A 22163-nucleotide genomic window follows, 5' to 3' on the forward strand; every position below is an offset into this window, starting at 1 on the left:
AGTATAGTAAGGCATAAAACGTCATAGTATATTAAGGCATAAAAATTTAAAATAAAAATCATAGTATAGTAAGGCATCAATTGTCATAGTATAATAAGGCATGAAATCTCATAGTATAGTAAGGCATAAAAATGTAAAAAAACATCAAAGTATAATAAGGCATAAAAAATCATAGTACAGTAAAGCATTGAAGGTCATAAAATAGTAAGGCATAAAATTGTCAAAAAACGTCATAGTATAGTAAGGCAAAATATGTCAAAAAAACTCATAGTATAGTAAGGCATAAAATGTCATAGTATAGTAAGGCATAAAATGTCATAGTATAATAAGGTATAAAAATGTCAAAAACGACATAGTACAGTAAGGCATAAAATTGACAAAAAAACAACATGGTATAGTAAGGCATAAAAATGTAAAAAAAAAGGTCATAGTATAGTAAGGCATAAAATGTCACAGAATACCAAGGCTTAAAATCGTCAAAAAACGTCATAGTATAGTAAGGCATAAAAATAAAAAAAAACAGTCATAGCATAGTAAGGCATAAAAATGTCAAAAAATGTCATAGTATAGTAAGGCACAAATCTGTCAAAAAATGTCATAGTATACTAAGGTATAAATTTGTCAAAAAATGTCATAGTATAGTAAGGCATGAAACCTCATAGTATAGTAAGGCATAAAAAGTCATAGTATAGTAAGGCATCAAAATCTAAAAAAACGTCATAGTATAGTAAGGCATAAAATTGTCAAAAAACGTCAGTATAGTAAGGCATAAAAATGTAAAAAAAAACGTCATAGTATAGTAAGGCATAAAACGTCACAGTATAGTAAGGCATCAAAATGTCAAAAAAAAGTCATAGTATAGTAAGGCATAAAAATGTAAAAAAAAACGTCATAGTATAGTAAGGAATAAAAATGTAAAATAAAAATCATAGTATAGTAATGCATGAAATGTCATAGTATAGTAAGGCATAAAAATGTCCAAAAATGTCATAGTATAGTATGGCACAAATTTGTTAAAAAACGTCATAGCATACTAAGGTATAAAAACGTCAGAGTAGTAAGGCATAAAAATGTCAAAAAACGTTATAGTGTAGTAAGGCATAAAATGTCATAGTAAAGTAAGGCATAAATTTGTCAAAAAACGTCATAGTATTGTAAGGCATAAAACTACTAAGAGACTACACAAGCGAGAAGCTAGGGTTAGCTTGCTACTTAACGCTAGCTAACACGGTTAAATAACATCAGTTGACATTTCTCTGGTGACATTAGGTACCACTGTGATTTTCTCACATGACGTGAGCCTTCAGATAGTCCCCACCCTTTCAGTCAATCAAATGCTATCATGCCTACATCGGTTGTCTTGGAGGGCACATTGGAATTATTTAATATAAATTCACTGCAAACATAGTGCAAATGAGTTCACTCAAATATTGGTAGGGATATGTCTCTACCATCCATATGCAAACCTACGCCCTTATCGAACAAGACGAGGTCAAAACCCAGTACAAGGCTGAACTGCGTCATAGACTATTTGCATTCTGCAAGTGTAAATCAGTCTCAGTCTAATGCAGCTGAATTTACAATAAAGCTGTAAATCTTGATTTTATTTCTGTTACGTCATCTGACAAAATCACCAAACACAAGACACTGCTGTGCTGTGATTTCAGCTATATTTACTTCTAAAATGATCACTCAGAGAGAAAGTTAGAAGCTCATTTATGTCAGCCGCCGTGCAGTCAGCATAAAATGGTATGTATATGGAGGTAAAGCCCGACCTCACGCTCGTAAGGCAATGCTGGTGATTCTCTTGTATTGAAAGTAGCTCAATTTTATCCAAAAAGTCGGCTAGGTGCTTTTTTGGGAAAAAAAAGTTGCTAAAGGCATCTGAAAAGTGTGTTACTGCAACAACAAAAGCACTAAGTTGGCAACACTGCTTGTCAGTGCTAAATCGTTTTGAAAAAGCAACAACCAATAGGGGAATTCTCAGCCAGCTAACCAATGGTATAACCAGTCAGTGATGAATCCATTTATAGGACTGGCCTGGCTGTTGTAGTCAAAAACAAGGAAAAAGGAAAAAAACAAAAAACAAAAAACAAATTGGAACAATCCACAAACAGATCTATAAAAATTACAACTACTGGGGGTTTGAATAAAGGGCGCACAAATACTATGTCACATTATACTACACATTATATACAGTATACCCACAATCAAACCAACAGTTTTTAATACTTAACTAAATGGAACAGTTTCCCTTGTTCATATCAGGTGATTTCTTCACAGTAACCCATCATTTTGTGATATTTTGTTACTATAAAATGGCTACAACAAAAGCATCCAGTGCTCCAGCTGACATCTTGCCATCAGCTTTGTTCACCATACAGTGCACTTATAGTTTAAATTTCATATTGAGTCAAAGTACAGGTGTATTGACACTATATGAGCAATGTGCACTTAACAAGAGCACACTGTTGGCTTTGTTATTTGAAGAGGCAGGTATTTTCTATGCTGTGTAAAGTGAAAACAATGGAGACTATTAGTGTGGCCACTTGTTGAAACCTTACAGGAAAAATGTTGGATAGTAGGTAGCTTTTTTGGGGAATTACAAATGAAAAGTGCCCTTTTGGGGGTAATTGCGTCTTACCTAACTGCCTAAAATACATGGAAAAGCTTTTGTCAAAGACTTCGCAAAAGAGGAGAAAAACTTCCACCAAGAGGCATCTCCCATCAAAGGGTCCACCAGAGGAACGGAGAGCTATTGGCTTCTCATAAAGACTTTTCTATCTTCAAGTGCATAAAAGCCCATCTTTTCCCACCCCGCATCAATCTATCACAACAATTGAACAAACAGCAGCCATTTCTACTGGGAGAGAAACATTACTACTAGCCTCTACTGAATTGAATTCTTCAAGCACGCACACACACACACACACACACACACACACACACATACAGGCAGAGGGGGAAACAAATTGAGACTGGGGAAAAGGAGATCCACACAAAAGACACTCTACAGGTTTTTAGAGCACTGATTGCAACTCTTTCTACTTGCGTTGGGTTTGATGGCTTCTTTACCTGCTTCTCCCAGAGGCGACATCTTTCCAAGTTACAGTAGGCACGACACAGAGGAGCACAAGCACAGGAGAAGAAATTGACAAAAGAAGAGCAGGTATTCCATGTTACAGCAGGGAGATGTTGGCATATCAAAACTTAATTAAATGTTGGCTGGCACTGTTTCTCGAAATGTTACTAAATGCACCAAGGATTTCAATGAGGGTGGGCAGATGGAGGGGGAAGTCACTGACATACACACATGCACAAATGTGTGTCTCTCTCTCTCTCGCTCTCTCTCTCACACACACACACACACACAGATGGAAATACATTGTTGCTAAAGAGTTCAAGTCGTGTACAGAGAAACGGTTCGATGCATTGCTTTGAGGAAATCACACACACACACAAACACACACACACACACACACACACACACTCTCTGTCTATCTCTCTCTCTCTCCCCCTCTGTTTCTAACGCACACAAGCATATCCTTGCATGTATATCATGATGATCCCTGCCACAAGGGAGAGACTCTGAATAAGACAAGGGTAATAGGAGGAGGAGAGGACGCCAAGATTACTAAACAGCCAAAGCAGAGGCCTTAAGTCGGCACAGTCAACTCGAACCTTCTCCTGACTGTTTGGGGGGCCTCCAGTGAGATGTCATTTCATGTTGTGATAGACGATAGAACTACAGTTTCCCCGATGGATTTCCCAAAAGAGATTAAATATCATCATGACTTTTCTGTGCCTGTCATCTTCGGCTAATTGCGTAGAATTACATCATGATAGGGCTCTACGATACGCAAGAGAAGAAAAAGCTGCCAGTCATCTATCAAATGCTTTCAGCATGGTATACTTTGAGGAATTACCTTTCAGTGGCCAGTATAAACAGGACGACTTTTGGAGGGATTATGGTGTGTTAGTTAAATATCATCTGGGTAGCATCAGACTCTGGGCCAACATCTAAACATGGCATTCACATTCATCAAGGCCAAAATAACAAGGTCAGGTTCACATATAGTCACCAATCATGTGTGTAAATAGCTGCAGAAGACAGACAGGATGCATCATAAGGGAGGAGTGGAGCTGCATCTATTGCAGAATACACTCAGAAGTTGCCACAAAGCAAAAACTAATGCAGTCTAATACAGCAGCCCTGCAATAAAACCTCCTTCACAAAGGTTTTAAGGTTCCCTTTTTTGTTGAAATTATTTTAGAGAGGTGTTAATTCAACTTTTATGGTCATTTTGCGACACTGCAGGTGGTGGTACTGTAGAATAGTATAGAGCTATTTGGACAGGTATTTATATTTTGTCCACCCCATTTATATCAATGAGGGTAGGCTAGATGGTAGAGACAGCTCTCTGTATAATGCAATACAGTTCAACAGTACCACAAACTACATCCTCCAAAATGAACATAAAGTTCAACAATCAACACCTCAATAAAACAATTTCAATAAACCTGAAGGAGGCTTAATTGCAGGTGTGTTAGACTGCATTAGTTTTAGTAAGGTGTACCTAATAAACTGCCAACTGCGTGTTTCTTTGCAAATCTTGCATCGGCTTTCTTTTGTGCTAAACAAGTGAGCAATGATATGATTTCTCTGACATGTCACTGCCTCTTCTCTAATTCTCTCGCCGAGTTGCTCTGCACTTCATATTTTGATGAGATAAAACATAATAAATGTGATTAAATCTCTGCTTGCTGCACATCAACATGTTGTTGTGTGTTGTGTTTGCTTCTCTGTCGAAGGGGTGAGCGTCTGCAGCACTAGCAACAGCTACAGCCACAACCTTCTATCACCTCTTTTCATCTACTCCACCTCCCTCCCCTTCCCCTCTGCCAGCCTCCAAGCTACAGAGTAATGGAACTCCCTACACAGAAACAAGATACGGTGTATAAATGGGATGCAGAGGGAGAGAAGCTATTTCTTCCTACTGAAAGTTATGGGCTGGGTATCGCAAAACTACAGTCGTGGCAAACACAGCCGCTCGTTCACTGGTAAGAGTAATCACCTCAAACAAGGAGCAGGGGAGGGAAAAAATAGTGCAACTGAAGAGAAGGTGAGTTCAGTTGTGGAGAGCTGGAAAAAGAAGGGGTAGGGAAAATGGGGATGGCGGGTCAAAGAAGAGTGTCAGTGACCCTTTTCTACTTGATGTGTCAAGAGACTCACTGATTTATAATAAGCAGCTGAAATGTGTACAAACCAATGCATTATAGAAGATTAAAGGATTAAAAGCCCTGTATGCTTTCGCTTAGCTACTGCACTTAATATGTTAGGCTCATTGTTTCAGTTTTTTTTCCTTTATTTATTTTTTATTTTTTTACTCTTTTTTCTACAGAAGACTATCTGGATTTTCAAAAATAAATTATTTTGAACCAATTTTCATTTATAAATTATGTTGCCTGCATCTAATAGTTGTATTTTCTGCTACAAGAAGACCCTGTTCACCAAAGTTTACATCAAATGAAGGTCAAGTTGCTTCTGGTAACAAAAGCTGAAGAGAAAAATTCAGATTTTCTCCCACTGAGTAAAAAACAAAACAAAAAACAAGAATTTTAAAACAATGCAATGGCTGCATTACATAAAGTCGGCATGTTTGGAATGCACTTAGTAATCAATACGTAAAAAAAAATGTGCATGTTTTAAATATTCTAAATATACATTCTATTTTTATGCCGGTATCCCACATTAATGTGGTAATATTTGACATATTACTGCTTACAAAAATGTAGTATTACCATTACTATACATTCAATGTCCTGAAACCCCACTACTTTTACTACATTTCAGCATTTCTGCTAAAATTGTGCGTAACAAAATTAACATTAGTGCATGTGCACATACATACACATATTGAAGTGCTGCTTTGTCTCACAAAAAGGGACGTAAACAGAGCTTTACAGCATTCCAGCTCATGTGTTAAAGTTGGGGGAGATTAGTTGACTTCATCATTGAACACCTTTTTTTTTCATTCAATCATGTTTTATTTAGTTTACTATATTGATATATTCAGACACACATTCTGCCTCACCAACATTTTCATTTATTGATTTTCTGTATGTCCCAGAGTGACTTTCAAAAATTCTCTGGGTAATAAACATTTTACTTTCAATCAAAGTCGGCTTTCAGACATGCTTCGTTTAGCCAACCTGTCCGTGAAGAGAAATCTGCGATGCTCACAGACAAAACACAACATGCTTTATGGCTGCACTTTATTATAATCTGTGAAGGCTTATAGAGAAACTAACTGTTATTTCTGGTTTCTGTCTCCAGTTTAACGGTGTTACCTGTAGAAAGTGTTTTTCCTTTTCTTTTTTTAAGAAGTATCACCTAAACGAGGGGTTGTGCAAATGTCAGATGATCTGAGAGTGAGGGGGTTGCAATCCGGTGCTTGATGTGTTTTGGTGTGTTTTCTTAGCCCACCATAACAGGCAGAGGCGATCAGAATGGCATGACAGAGGGAAATGCCTCAGACAGGCCTGGATAAACATGCTGAGGCAAGATACTGAAAGTCTCCCACTCTTTCTCTTTTTCTTTCTTCTTCTCATTCAACACACTGTTTCTTCTCTTACTCTCTTCCTGCTTTTCTCTTTTTAATCCCCCTATTACTGACATTACCTCCAATGTTAACTAGAAGAAGGCAGCCACTTGGGATTTCTAAACACCCAGGAAGCAGAGAAAGCAATCTAAACACTTAACAAAGAATTTGAACTTGAAATGGACACTAAATCTCACAGTATTGAGATTTAGCATGCATGTATACAAATTCACCTTCCTGTTCGACAGTTTGTATACAGAGTTTAGAGGGAAAGTGAGTTTAACTGACAGTCTGTTGAGATAAACGGTAACGAGGAGAGGTTCACTGAGACCAGGGTGGTCATAACACATGCAATTGGTTTTGACAGGGCAGGGATGCGGTTAAACTTTCCATGCCTCTATCACCACTCTATCTCAGTGGGTACTATGATGTGCATGCATGGTAATACTGGTGAGTGACCCAGATAGTGAATACAGCTATTCTTTCCCCCAACAGTCTCTCATGACGCTCCCTCCCTTGATTCCATTTAAGATCCAGACTCCCTTTGACAAAAACTGGGCTGTGCAACGTCACTCACAAACTGGCATCAGGGCTGGATTTTTTTTTTCCCAATGCAGGCTGTTCTTACCATTTTTTCCCTTTTTCAAACTAGTCTTATCTCTCATCTTAGTGCTCTTATGGTCAGACATACTGCATAACTGCGGCCCAACACTTCCACATAAACACAGCAGAAAATGTACACACATACACGCACTACCCCTTAATAACCCTACTGAAAGGAGCTTGGTCTCAAAGTAATGCCTCCTGACTGCTCGGCACAAAATCTGTTTCAGGAGAGTAGGAAACCACTGCACATGTTCATATTCAAATGCTTATTTTTAGAGGGAAGAAAAGTACTAGTTTATCTCCTCAGTAGGAAAGCTTTGACAGGTCTCTGCCGGGGACAAAACAGCAGGAGAGAAGAAAAGAGTTTTTGCGTGTTTGGGCATGTAAAACCTGTGTGCACTTAAGCTCTGCATGAATCTATGTGAGTGGTAATCTCAAAAAAAAAAAAAAAAATCCGTCATTCCCCTTAAAGCTCAGGTAACATTTGTTAGATTTTTGATTGAAAACAAGAACCCTGATAGACTACTGGAAGCACAGATTCCTCACTGGGCCCCTCAGGTTAAGAAATCTCCTTAAAATATCTCTGCTGGACTTGAATCCTCAGTCACGGAACAATGCATCCTGGCATTCTGGGATGCAGTGGAGGCACACACAGCCCAAATGAACAGTTACATGAAAACACTTTCGCAATCGATCAGTGCCTGAGGCAAAACTCCCATTCATGATTGTCCTCTCAGCAGTCAGGTTTCAGGATGCAGGCTTAAACCTAAGTATAACCATGAAAGAAAACAAATATCCTCAAGAGTAAACTCCTGAAACTGCTAAGCGTTGCCCACCTGTTCACCCGATGTTTGAGTTTACTTTATACTTTGACATTATCGCCTCAACACTGAAGATTTAGTGTAGTGGTATTAGGATGGGCAGTACATTTTGTGCAGTACAGGTAACACAAGCATTTTCACTACATTTTAACCCTCCATTCCTGCAAATGATGATCATTTTCATAATCAATCAATCTGCTGATTATTTTTTTCACTAACTGATTCATTGTTTGGTTTATTAAACATCAGAAAACAACGTAAAAGACGACAACATCCAGTCCAAGGTGATATCGTCAAATGTCTTCTTCTGTCCAGCCAATAGTCAAAAACAAGTATTCAATTTACAATATTGTAAGACCAAATGTCAAAAATGACATTATTTAAACAATTTTTGTTATCAAAGTAGTTTCAACAGTTGATTATTTTATGCACACATTAGATTTTATGCATAGAGGATTACTAGTGGTGTCATAATATACACAGTAGAGTAAGGTTTCTGATTTGGGGCTTCACCAGCAGCCCAAGACTATGACCACAAGGCATGTAGGAGCCATGGGGAGCACAGATGGGGCCTGTAGCAGAAGCCTGGGTTTCACAGGCCCGAGCCAGGAGAGAGAGTAATCCATCAGGCCAAAGCTCTCTGGTGCCTAGGGGGCCAGTCACTGATCCTATAAGACTGATTGGGCCTCTGTGGGAGGCCAGACCCCCTGACTACATGGACATCAGTGTCTGGCCTGCTCCGCTGAGGCTTGATCTGAACTGGACCGAGCCAAAGCAGTGACCTGCTTCCATTTGGATTCTGTGGAGAGAACTATCTAGAACACAGACAACAGTCTGCACTGAACATGTTGTATGAACTCAACACAATCTAAACTTTCATATTTTACATCTTCCCTACAAATTTAGCAAACAACACATAATAAATAAAAACAGGTCATTTATTCGACCGTAACAATTCAAATAACAATTCATAACCTTCATAACCCCTGTCCAAATATTTATTCTTAATATCAATCCTGAAACTGACATAACTACACTATGATTAAATGTGACTGTAGTTAATACGGTGTAAAACTTTAGATGAATTGATAGGAATCTAATTACTTCATCCAGCGGTTTTCTGAGCTGACGAGTTCAGAGACAGCATCAGCCAGAGAGGCTGAAACCTGCGAGAGCCAAGGCAAGCCACATGATTGACAGGTGAATGAGTAGACAGAGAGATAGTTAGACAAATGGAAGCTAAGATATAGTTTGACAGACAGATGGGAGCGTAAATGGATGGTTTGGCAGCATGATAAGGTAAATAGGCTGATGGATCACCAAACAAATGTGGGAGGAGGAAGGAAGAAAATAAAAGGGAAGAAAAGAAAAGAATGCTTGCCTGCAGACAACAAAAGATAGGAAGCCAGATAGCCTGATAAACACAGATGGATTGTGTTGATACACAGGGAGGTGGGGCAAGATCGATAGATTGTTTTATTCTATTTGCTTGGCAAACTGGAGATTTGATGTGGCTGGTATCAAGGCGATCTGTTTCTGACGTCGCCAGGCGTGACTGTTACAGATGGCGAGATAGCGAAACATCTCAATCTTTGGCTAGCCTCAGTGCAGTCTATCTTAGCTGTAGTACTAGCACCACCTTCAGCAGTGTCATCACTTCTGAGTGTTATCAACAGACTGTGCGTGCAATCTATCATTTCCTATAAATCCCTACCCTCACACACGATTTCACATCAGGTGGGGGTCTAAATTAGTGAGTGTGAATCACAAGTGGAAGTGAGGAAGCCATAAGGGTTTAACCCTTGGCACCTGTAAGGAGCAATAGCTTAGAGAGAATATGCACTGGGTGTCTCAAAATGGAGAAAGGGTAGGATTCTTTTGTTCTTCTCAGGTTTGAGCAAAAACAAAATGGATGCCCTGACAACCCAACGCCTCATTACTGCTGCTTGCGTTTATCATGTCAAAATGGAAGACAAGGGTATGTGAAGTTTAGAGGCAAGGGCTCTCCTAGTTAGAAAGGTGGCTTCTCTCTGTGGATGCTTGAGGGACATGGGGGTGCACTGCAACAGCCTTGATGAGTGTTGCAGGGCTTATAATAGACAGGAAAGGCCCAGAAAGCATGCCCTTTAGAGGTGCAGCATCTCTCACTGTCTGACAGCTTACAGGGCCTAGGCTCCACAATGACACCTTCACAGTGCGCTCAAGATGACACACAAACAACACACACGCTCACAGGTGCATAATGTTCAGACACATATTCTAAGAAGCACAAATAAGTTTGGCAGCACACACGCACAATTACACACAAACATACATAAACACACACATTCATGGTCACACACACACACACACATTCACGGTCACACACACACACACACACACACACACACACACACACACACACTAATCCATTTGCGATGTGGAGATAATACCTGACAAGTAGAATCTCAGCATCATGCTGACAGTATTAATACTTATAAAACAAACCAAGCTATAAAAAACATCCTGCATTCTCTCGAAGAAGGGGGTTAGGAAACAAACATCTGTTGTGCCCTGTAAAGGAAGCAGCACAACTCCTTCACTGTGAACTAAAATACAGCTAAAGCCCCATCTCTAGGAATAGTGTTAGATTTCTGTTAAAACCACAGAGCAGGTAAAGAAGGTGGGTAACCAGAGGTGGTTGTTTGACCAGGAGTTGCACATGCCAGAGGAAAACCACTGTGAACCACTACTCATGTCCTTTTCATTTAGCTTAAGCTAAATAGGTAAGTAGCCAGGTAATTGTTTCACTGATCCAGTTAAACAATAGTAAATCGATCCCTAAAAATTTGACATTCCAACATTTGAGTCATTTGTTAGATTCAATGAGTCAAGCTACTCCAATATGTGGATTTGCTGGTTTTCTTTTATATACTGTGGATGTAATATCTAGGAGTAACTGTTGTACTGTAATTGCATAAATTAATTTATATTTTTCCATTTTTTCTCACTTCAACATGAACTATCATTATACAGTGTAATCTATTTACAACAAATCCATTAGATTAAGATGAAGAAGTCAGAGACGTAGTTTAGACAGTTTTATACTACGCTTTTTTTTTTATCATTCATGGCCCAGTTCAATAAGAACTTTTCCTCAAAAAATCTGAAAATGGTTAGACAGCTTCTACAAGTTTTCCAGCCACAATCCAAGCTGCCATCCAATCTCAGGATTCTCTAGAACCCCTCACCACTGATGCCTTACCCAAGTTAATAAAACATGGTGTTGTGTGTTATTTATTTATTAATCCCCTTTTTGATGTGTCCCAGCGCGCAGTGAGAGTGGTGGTGGAGATCATAGAAGGCTTTGCAAGCGAGCAGCCTTGCTCTTTCCTCCATGCCATCACCACCAGACCCATTTGGCCATTTGAAGATGCTCCCTTCTGTTCACATGGGGAGGGTGCAGGGTGGGTGTGCTTCCAGAAAGACTTTTCACTTTCTCTTTTAACATAAATCATTCATACTGAGAGATGCTCCCTCATGTACACAAAACACCACAACCCTTCCTGTGATGGGCTACACTTTGCTACCTTCATGTTTTTGCCTGTGTGGCTGTCAACGTGAGTTTTTGTGTACAAGACTTAAAGTAGAGGTGGTAGACAGAGAGAGCATATAGACATACTGGCTACAGAAGCAGCAGTAATGTAACTTCTTGCAACTTTTAAATCAACTTTTAAATCAAATACTGTCAGTTTCTTTAGATTTTTTGTTATTTCCCTTCTCACAAGAAAATGAAATTCATTTTTCAGACTGCAAAAGGTAAAAAAAAGCTTTGATAGAAAGACATATAGAATTTAAACACCTTTCTAAACAAGGATGTAGATGTGTGTGTGCAGTGACTGATAAGCTGGCTTGCAGTCATGTGGTAGAGTAAACACTAATTCATCTGTCTTCCTTAACTACATCTGACAGTCACTGTCTATTAGAGCTCTTTGGTGTCCTCAACTTGAATGGAGGGTGTAGGTGTTTCTGCATGCCTGTGTGACTATACATTAAGCGCTTGCTTATCCGATTGTGTATTTGTGTGCTAGTGTCTAAGGAAGGTTATGTGTGTGCGTGTGTGTGTGTGTGTTTTTTTTTTTTTTTTTACTGCCTGCAGGTTGACTACACATTCCCACAGACCAGACATCTCAAGCGACAATGGATTCTGTGTGAATGAAAAATTTATCTGTCCCCTTCACTTATTCATCAAGGAGGAAGATTTTTCTGCAGGGATGCCCTCCAGAGATGTGGCGCTCACATGCCAGGCGGCCCGCCGCCACTTTACCCACAAGGTTTTCAATAAAACAAGCAAACAACACAATTCCAACACCTATAAATAAATGATCGTTCCTGAATAAAGTGCTGTACACAGAGCCCGTCACTGAGGCCACTCATCACACTTTAATGGGGCCCTGTACCGGCCAAAGTTATTTCTCTCCTCTCTCTCCCTCTCTCCTTCTTTCTGTCTTTCTCTATCTTTGAGCAGAGTGAGGGAGCAAAGTCAGTCGGGGTAGCCGAAACACGACAAGCAGATCATCATCATGCCGTCACCTGGCTCAACACTGGTTAAGATACAGCACTATCTGTTTCATGATTTATGAAGCTATCAACATGCAGTATCCTCCCTCCCCTACCACCTTCTTTCTCTCTCTCATCTCTTTCACGCACACACTGCAGTAAACAAACACTTACATGCAAGCACACACAAGCTCCTTGAGTTTCGTTCCCAGTTATTCACTCCCTTTTCTGGAGACAGGTTGTTCACAGCAGTTTGAACATTCAGAGTGGTGGCTCGCCAGATGCTTGGGCGTCTGTCAACGTGGTGCTATTGTTAGCTAGTTTTTGATGAGATTTACATGGCAGAAAAGCCATCAAATAAGATATACTACTGAGAATATGAGAAGGGATCACACCTAATCCGCACACCTGCGTCTTGGCAGTGCTAAGTCTCTCTCCCATCCAGACCAACACACACGCAGATACATGCAGCCACCCGCCCACACCTACACAATCAAGACCGCAAACTTAGGACGAAAATCTGGGAGTTGCACAGCAGCTTGAGTCTGATTTAGATGTGGGTTTTCCCGTGGCTCAAAGGCGCACAATTACCATACTTGTTCATAAAACTAACACACATAAAAACACCACTCAGACCCATGCATGCACACACAGGAGCATTACAGTGTAATTTCTGCTATTCTGCCTTATGGTCCTTTCCCTTAGCAGAGAATCTTCCAGGAATTTGGGCATTTTAGTTGCAGTTTGGCCAGAATAACTGTCCATGTGTGGTTCCTGTTGTGGTTTTGGTATTTGCGAAACAAGGTTTAAAAAATTTAATTTTTACTTTAATTTTTTTAGTCTTATATACCTAATCTTAGTTTAATTAACTTTTAGTTTTTGGATTTAGTTTCTAAGTCTTTACTACCTGGGACTATTTGGCTGAATCTTGTTTTTTTTTTCTTTTTTACCATTTTCTTTTTCTGTCTCTGACTGATGTGTGCACACACACACACACACACACACACACACACACACACACACACACACACACACACACACACTCACACACAGTGCACATCAAACCTGTGCTGATTAGAAAAGAACTGGGTCACTTGTGCCCTAGCTAGTGGCACTTTTTGCTCTGGCCCTATAAGCCCCTCGGTTACCCAGAATCTCTTGGCATCCATGTCATAGCCAGGGCCTGCGGCAACACACCTGTGTCCACACTTCTTCACTGGGATCAATTAGCATTAAAGTTTCAGAGCTGCTCTCCCGCAGTGTGGACATAGTGTACACTGGAGGGGTACAGCCTGAGAACAGCCACAGAAAGAGACTGACAGAAGACGTGAAGAGAGAGATAGATTTGTAGACACACACTACAGAAGTCAGGAAGGCAGACACATACATATACGCAATCATTCTTCTAGCCTTCACCCTATACCAGCCATTTCTGGGTCCAAGTCCTGGCTTCTGGGTTTTTTTCATGTGACGACTAGCAAACAAATCACCGTACCTAACAGAAATGTTTTCACTGCTAAGTTCTGAAATGTATATTAGTCTCATTTGCACACACAGCTCTCAGACTCCGTCAAGACTAATACCAGCACAACTACAAGGACATGAGCACACTGTTCCTGTATCATACACCAGCTGCCTTTACTGACCACTCCTCCTCCATTCTACTGAACTGATCTTTCCATGACTTTACTAATGCTTTCTTCTCACACACTTAAAGAAACTGATTTAACTTTGACTATATAGTTTACTGCTGGAGAAATGTAGTAAAGTTTAAATTAGATTCTGAAACATGCTACATAAGATGATGATACATTTTTTCCCCCTAAGGGTAGGAACCAGGAAATCAGGTTCCTTAAATTGCTTCTGAGCTTCTCTAAGGTGAGAAAAGTGTAACTTTATTGTGTGTCTGTAATATCATGAACTGTTTGGAGCCCAGTGCTATCTACCTATTAAATAAAGGCACATAATTGTCATTAGTTTTGTTCTTATCATTCAAAGCTTTTTAATCTATGTGAGAGAAACTTACATTTTGTTATTGCACTCACAGACTGACAGAATAACAAATTGTATTGTCTGTTACTTTTGATTTTCATTATCGGCATCTTTTTTTTTTGGAAGCTTTCCTTACAAACACAATTGAACTCGAAAGACGTCATCTCTTAGAAGTTACAGATTACATCAATCTTATCCACTCACAGGTTATTGGTGTTTTGTTTACCTTACTAAAGTTCAGTATGTCGCTATAAAAATGTTCCGTATGAGCATCATCCCAGTCAAGACAGAGAATATGTCATAGCTTATATCTTCCCAGTTACATGCAGTGTCACGTAGCTATTCACCAGCAAACAGATAGTCAACAAGTAGGCGGTAGCGTTTGTTTTGAAGAGACTGTACAATCCTGGGGCTTTCACCCTGGGGGAGCTTTCCACTACCATGTGTGTCAGTTTACAGGAAGACCGGTTGTTTTTGGCGATGTGTTCCTGCCAATGTGTACTATGTGTGTGTGTGTGCCACAGAGGAAAAAGAGCACTGAGGGCAGCTGTACCTGCGCTGCCTTGTGGTTGTCTCTTGACAGTGCCCTTCACATCACAGCATGGGCCTGGACATTGGATCTGACAGAAGTGACCTCCATGCCACATCACCCTCACTAGACACACAAACACATGCCTACACACAAACAGACGTGCATCCAACACAGACAGACAGATCTGCACACACACCTGGTAACTCGCTGGCATATATAAAGACAAAACAGTGATTCAGACAGAACATGGTGGCACACACAAGACAAAAAATACCCATTAAAATATACATAAAATTCAACACATTCTATCACATTCATACAACGCACGACCACAGACTGCATGCTGCACTCCCCCCTCTGGGCTGCTTAGCCACGCGGCCCCCCTGTCAGACAGCTATCAATAGGGATTCCAGCAGAGCGGCTGCTAGACAGCATGGGTAAACAAAGGAGGGATGAAAAAAGAGCCTGAATCAAAGGCAGAGTGGGGACCCTGTTATTCTCCCTGAGCAGGAAATCATTTGCAGGCAATTTGTGACTCATTTTGAAGCGTTTTGTGTGGGGGCGGTTTTGACACATATGTAAAGATGGAGAGGTGGGATGATGAGAGTTGGGTTTGGTGGCAAACTTTGACTTATATATTTAAAATGTCAAGCCATTCGTTCTTTACAATGGGGGCTATTTCCAGAGAATTGTTGGCTAATCAGAATTTGTGTTGGATGTGTCAAACAGAAAGGAGTAATTGATGGGATTCAGGGCAGGCACAATTCAGTGTGATTGATAGGGAGCGGAGGAAGCACTGAGACTTGCATTTTTCTCCCACTGTAAATAATAAAAACTATGTGACACTTGTACCACTGTGTAGAATTCAGCGTGATAATTTCATTTGGCATCTCTTTCCTAAACTCTTCAATCAATACGGTCCTAACACATACACCTTCTCTGACTGATTAGCCTCATCTTCATCCCCATAAACACAATGTCATTACAAGTAAATCCATTTCCTCAGCACTCTCTCCATCAGCGACATATTTACCTGGCTTCCCCTAGGCCTAATTGAAATTAAGTTAGGTGACCTTTGGGGTGCCTATAGGGGCCTGCTTGTTCCACTAGCCCCTTACTATATTTCATTTGCTAGAACCCCATAAATCAGCCTGTTGAACTGGGCCGTGATGATGGTCTCGACCTTTCTCATGACATTTCCAAATGGCCACATCCTCTACCTAGGATCATGGGACCATGAAAGGCACCCACCCATGGTCTATGAAGATGAGAATGAGTCCACTACACTAAACGCGGGGGAGAAAATAAACCAATGACATTATTGTCAAAAGTGCTGTTCTGTGTACACAGCTTTGTAAGAGACAGTTTCTCACTGAATACATCGCGCATTCCCCATATACCGAGAGAATGAGAAGAATGCTTTTGACTTGTTGAAAATATTCAGTCAAACTAATTTATAATACACAGTTGAGCGCTGTGAAGAAACGGTTTAGATTTGTTAAGTACAGCATCTAAAATAACGTTGGTGGAAAGAAAAAAAAAAGCCTTATCATTGAGACCATGTGGGTTTAGATGTTCCTCACTGTAGTGTATCTATGCAAATCTACAGTGGCAACAGCACAAAGTAGCTTTCCATTCTGTGTTGATGTGCATGTACTGTGTATAGTCTGCTGCTCTGTGTGTGTGTGTGTGTGTGTGTGTGTGTGTCTGTACTGCAGGGAGAGAAGTAAAGGTCCACTTGTGACAAGCCTAGTGGGAATTGGAACATCTGGTGGACCGGCTGCTCCTCTGGTTAACATGCTCCTCCTCAGTGGCCCCTGACTACACACGCCCAGGTACCACATGCACACACTTACACAGGCACATGCAGATGCATTCACATACATATGGGCACAAAGTCAGGTGCATGTACATATGTGTGTACAAACACTCTCCTGGCTATCCTTGTCATATACTTTTAAGGTAAATCCACATTCTGTACATCTTGTGTAAATAACGGCCCACTATGTGCCATAAGCTCAACAACATTATCACACTGGAGAGAGGAATAAATAGAAGGCCTATCACGCTAAACAGCAACTATGTCCAATTTGTACCAGATGCTCCTCAGAGCTGAATTAAGCCTGTATTATAGCTGGTGGAAAATGTCATGTTATTGGCAAGGTGAACCCTCTCCACTCCAACCTCTGTTCTTGATGTAGATTTGCATGGATTTGTGCTGGCTCACTCCCATATCCACCCTGTAATCGACTAAATACAGAGCTATGCCTCATTTTATCTTTCTTGCTCCGTCATTTATGCGCACAGATACGTGTATTTAAAGTCATCACTCATACCTATACCGCTCAGCCTCAGTGAAATGTCATCCCTGCTGCACTGGATGGAACGTGGCATTAATTAACAATTCCATCACCTCTGTTAACTAAGTAAAGTTATAGGCAGAGGTCAAATTACTGCTGAGTGTATGGTCGTGTAACAGAAAACGACAGGGAGAGTGGGTCACTATCGTTTCATGAAAGGTTGAGTTACTTGATAGAAGTGGCAGCAGTCCTACCAGAATGATTGCACACTGCCTCCAGGGTTGGCATTTGGTGCCCTAGGCAAGATTCTGGACTAATAACTCCGACCTCCCTTCACTCTCTTCCTCCTCTCTCTCTCTTTCTCTCTCTCTCTCTCTCTCTCTCTCTCTCACTCACTCACTCTCTCTCTCACACACACACACACACACACACACACACACACACACACATACACACACACCAACACACACACACACACACACACCTCATTTCCAGCTTTTCTTCAGGCTGTAGCCAGGTCCCACCAGAGAAATAGTGAGGGGGTGGGCGGCTGGGTGGGAGGGGGTTAGCGGAGGCAGACTACACTTCCTGAACGACCCTGCCAGCCTGAGGAGCGCTCAGCTGGTCTCCTGCCAGGGCCTCGGTACCCTTCCTTTACCAATCTATGTAATGGCTGTGCTAATGATGGTAAAGCAGCCAGTACCTCAGAGAGCAGTAATTTAAACACTGCTAACACTATTGCCAGTGGACTCATTCCATGGCGATGATATGGCCCTGATATCAGCCACTCCGGCACCCATTGGTGTTTTTGTGACGACATGACAAAACTAGATGATTATACAAAGAGCATGTGCACACATGCGCTTTCACTAAATCAGATTAAAAAAAGAAGACGAAGAAAGAGAAAAAAGACACTTGGAAACTGAACAGAAAATACCACTCTAGACTTATTGTAAGTGTTTACTTTCTCAGCTGTTTTCTCATGGCTGAGAAAAGGAGTGTATTGATTTTCCTTTTCAGAAAAATAATACTGAAGAAGAAAGGAACATAAATAAAAGCAAGAAAAATGGAGAATGTTACAGAGAAGAGGAGGGAGGGTGGAAGGCATCAAGGAAGAGAAGAAATTGCCAAACATAAAAAAGGCTTTTTAATGTTATTGGGAAACAGTGGTGAATAGAAGTCTGAACTCTTGGAACAAGGCGATATTTTTACACCCAGCACTCATATGAACAAGCATGTGTTGAGCGATGAACCTGGTGGATATGCATTGATTTCCCCAATATTGAATAACACAAGTAGCGTCTGAAAAGCTTGAGCACTGGCCTCCTGTAGCGGACCATCACACACACCCTACACCCAAATTGATGAATCTTACCAGGCTTATCCATCTGCCATCAATCATGCTCACTTGGGTATGGAAGTTTGTCTGTGTGCACATGTGCAATTTTGTGTGTAAAGCTGCACTTTTGCAAATAAAAGACAAAAGCCAGCATGGTCCAATAGTACAAGATAGAGACCCACGGAGTGATTAACAGTGAAGAGGCATGAGGAAAAGGGTCTGAAGACCAAGTCACGCATCAGTGTCCAAATCACATTCCAACTTTTTAAACTTGTCTAGAAATTTATAAGTGTGGTGTTGCCCTTGCCCTGTGCCTATTCAACTGGGTCTTTAAGGACAGCACTTAAGTTGATGATGTTATCAACCTTGGAGTCAGACAGGCTTGTTCTTTAATAAATATCTCTTTTTGAACCTTTTATTTGTCTCCAGTGAATTAAACACAACCTACTCTTTTGCGATCTTTAATAAGTGGCAGATCTCACTGTGCTTTATCGCTTTTCTAGCCAGACAATGTTTACCTAAATCCAACTTTTCAAGCAAATATATCAACATCTAAACTGATTAAAAATATAACCATGGATGCATCAGAGTGAGTAACTTAGACACATGCCGTGGTAAAACCAAAGTTGTCCAAGTAGCTGCAGCTAATTTGATCAGGATTCATTTTGACAGAAAATCAACTTTTAATGAAGAGCCGTGTGGTGGGAGAAATTAGCCATTACCCTACAGAGCTGACATAAAATGTTTATAAATGACAATGATGTTGGCACTGACTGTGAAGGAAGTGCAGAGCTTGGGGAACGTACTGACGTTTAGGCTGTCAGAGAACAGGGCACAGACTTTACCTCGTCTGGGGAGGTAGAGGGAAAGAATAGAAAGGGAGGGAGTGAGAGAGAGAGTGTGACAGAGGAAGACAAAGGAGGAGGAGCGTGAGGGAGAATACAAGAGACTGCAGTTATGATTCGCATGAGAGAGGAGACAGTGAAAGACAGGGCGAGAGAGTTTAAAAGGCGTGGCATCTGTTGGCTGGCAGGATGGACATAGAGAGAGGGAAGTATGCGACAGCAGAGCGTGACAAGTGCGGCAGAACAAACCGGTGGTGACTCATGGGCTCCTTCATTCACTACTGTGATCAGATCCAGCAGGACAGCCCACCATATGGGATGGCACAACTTATTCATCCAATCACTTGGACTACATACAAGACCAGAGGAGGAGAGGGGGTGGTGTGTGTGTGTGTGTGTGTGTGTGTGTGCATGCGGAGAAGTGCCTGAACGTTTCTCAAATATGACAGTAAATAAAAGAGGAGGTGAGGAGAACAAGACTACAACAAGGAATGTAATTAATCCATTAAAAGCTTTACATTTCTGAACAAATAAAAAAAGGCCCAAATGTCACAGGGAACAACAAATATTATATAAATATAATATAATAAAACATGCACCACTGCATGATTTGTTTGGAATGATAAAAACTGATGAGTTAATTAAACATATGCATGTGTTCTTTCTTTGTGGGTTGCTTATGATGATCCTGTTTACAGCTTTTTTTCACTGAATTATATCCCATTTACATCAAACTCTTGTCCTAGAAACCAAACCAATTCTGCCTGCAACTTGACTGTAAAAACATAAATACAACAAAATTAAACAGGGAATTGTCAGACACTAAAATTAGCTGTTGTCAGGCTACACTCTCAGATTATTTGTTTATCTTCTTAAGAAAAAAAAAAACAAAAAACCTGATTGTGCCATCCAGATGACATATTGAAAAGTCAAAGACATTAAAACAAATTATTAAATAAAGGCTTCTGAGTGTATAACACTGTGATAATCACTTGTGTCTTTTCCAGGCCTACATTAAATGCAGATTAAGGCACAGCACTGAGAGGTGAAGGGCCTGGCGAATTGAGCCCCAACACACCAAGCACAGGAACAGAAACAGACATAATCTAACCAAAGCCAGATATTTTTGTGAAGAAAAGAATGTTTCCGCCCGGTTGGCAAGAGGCGTCGTAAACCCTTTTTTAAGGTACCTAAACTACACTGCGCTTCACTGAAAGCAGAACCAATTTGCTTAACTTCACAACATGCAGGGGCCTGCCGATAAAAGTGTCTGTCCTGTACTGTGGCTGGCAAAGATATTGTTATCCACTTTGTTCCTCTGCCACCTTGCCAGCTTACTCAATTTTTACAAGACAGATAGCAATCGTTGTGGGGTAATTTAGGGATTAGACTGGAGATGTACTGTAATCATATGCTTTTGGGGTAGCAAGACAGTCATTTAGGATATAGGAAGACAAGACTGTCCAAGATGTACCTTTGTCTGTTATCTAAAACTAAGACTCTAAGAAATCCTTAGGCCAGTGACCAAATTAAGAATTTGGGTTTTCATATCACCAGCACAAAGTTATGCCTGTACTGAGCCAGCAAAGATGATGTAAAAAGGCAGATTATGAGCCTCCTGAAAACAGAGTATGCGACTGAGAGGGAATCTGAGAGCGTTAAGCAGGTTCTGCTGATTTTAGGTTTACAAACATACGGGCTACATTCCAGAAGCACATTTAGAAACTTTATTTATATAACTACGTATGTCTCATGTGTCATTTGACACACAGATTAAACTGTAACTGAAACACTGTAATACACACTTTCCCTCACCGTATTCACTATAAAATCCTCTGAAATGAGGACATGATGAAAATGTATGAGAATTCAGTGGGAAAGTCAGAGGCTAGCATTAGCTAAGGTAAAGAAACACATTACACATCCCAAGAGGTTTGTTACAGTGTTATCACATTGTCAGTGAGTCTTATTCACAGCCAATCCTTCTGCCTTCTTGTTCCCTCTGCCCTCTGCCACAGGCTCTCCTCTATTCTTAGATCACCCACTCCAAATGATCTACTTTTCCCTTTTTTTGTCGCCTTATTACAGACAATTCAGGGCCAATTCAGTTTGGCAGGTACAACGCTCCACTTCAAAGAGGATACACGTATTGAACAATAAATATAATGTCATGTTGTACCGTGCCATTATTGTTCTGCTGTCTAACAGAATGAAATGTCTTCAACCAAGCAGGTAGCTTGAAAAGTATTTACTTCATAGACATTATCTACTGGAAAATGTTTAACCTAACCACATTATTACCATATAAACTGCATAACAGAGGTATATTAATTGAAATAATTACAGATTTAAGCTTTTTAAGCTGATTTTAAGCAATTATGATTTTGTCTGATTTCAGTGGCCAAACAGACAAAACAACATGTCCATCCTATAGCTGCTGCATTATAACAAGATTCTGAAGAGAACTGTAAATGTACAGCTAATGGCCTTTTTGAGAACAACGTGAAGCTGTTAAAACCAGGATGTGGTACTAAAATCTGAGAAGAGAAAAAATAAAGTTGGACACATGAGTGACTCTCATCAGGTC

At 40.4% G+C, this 22163-nt stretch overlaps 1 protein-coding gene across 6 annotated transcripts in view; it reads right to left on the minus strand.

The window, feature by feature from the left end:
* Window positions 1–22163, minus strand: part of diaph2 (diaphanous-related formin 2) — a 370496-nt gene that overhangs the window by 13425 nt on the left and 334908 nt on the right. Inside the window, exon 30 of one of the 6 annotated variants that reach the window (XM_087171769.1) lies at window positions 3076–3097. The exons of the other annotated variants lie outside the window; for them this stretch is intronic. Coding sequence (XP_087027895.1) covers window positions 3076–3097 — 22 coding nt within the window. The remainder of the gene's footprint in view (window positions 1–3075; window positions 3098–22163) is intronic. 6 annotated transcript variants of the gene reach the window in all.

The sequence above is a fragment of the Seriola lalandi genome, unplaced genomic scaffold (genome assembly GCF_002814215.2).
Source record: "Seriola lalandi dorsalis isolate HSWRI2012SDOR001 ecotype SW California unplaced genomic scaffold, Sedor1 jcf7180002054972, whole genome shotgun sequence".
Classification (NCBI taxonomy): domain Eukaryota; kingdom Metazoa; phylum Chordata; class Actinopteri; order Carangiformes; family Carangidae; genus Seriola; species Seriola lalandi.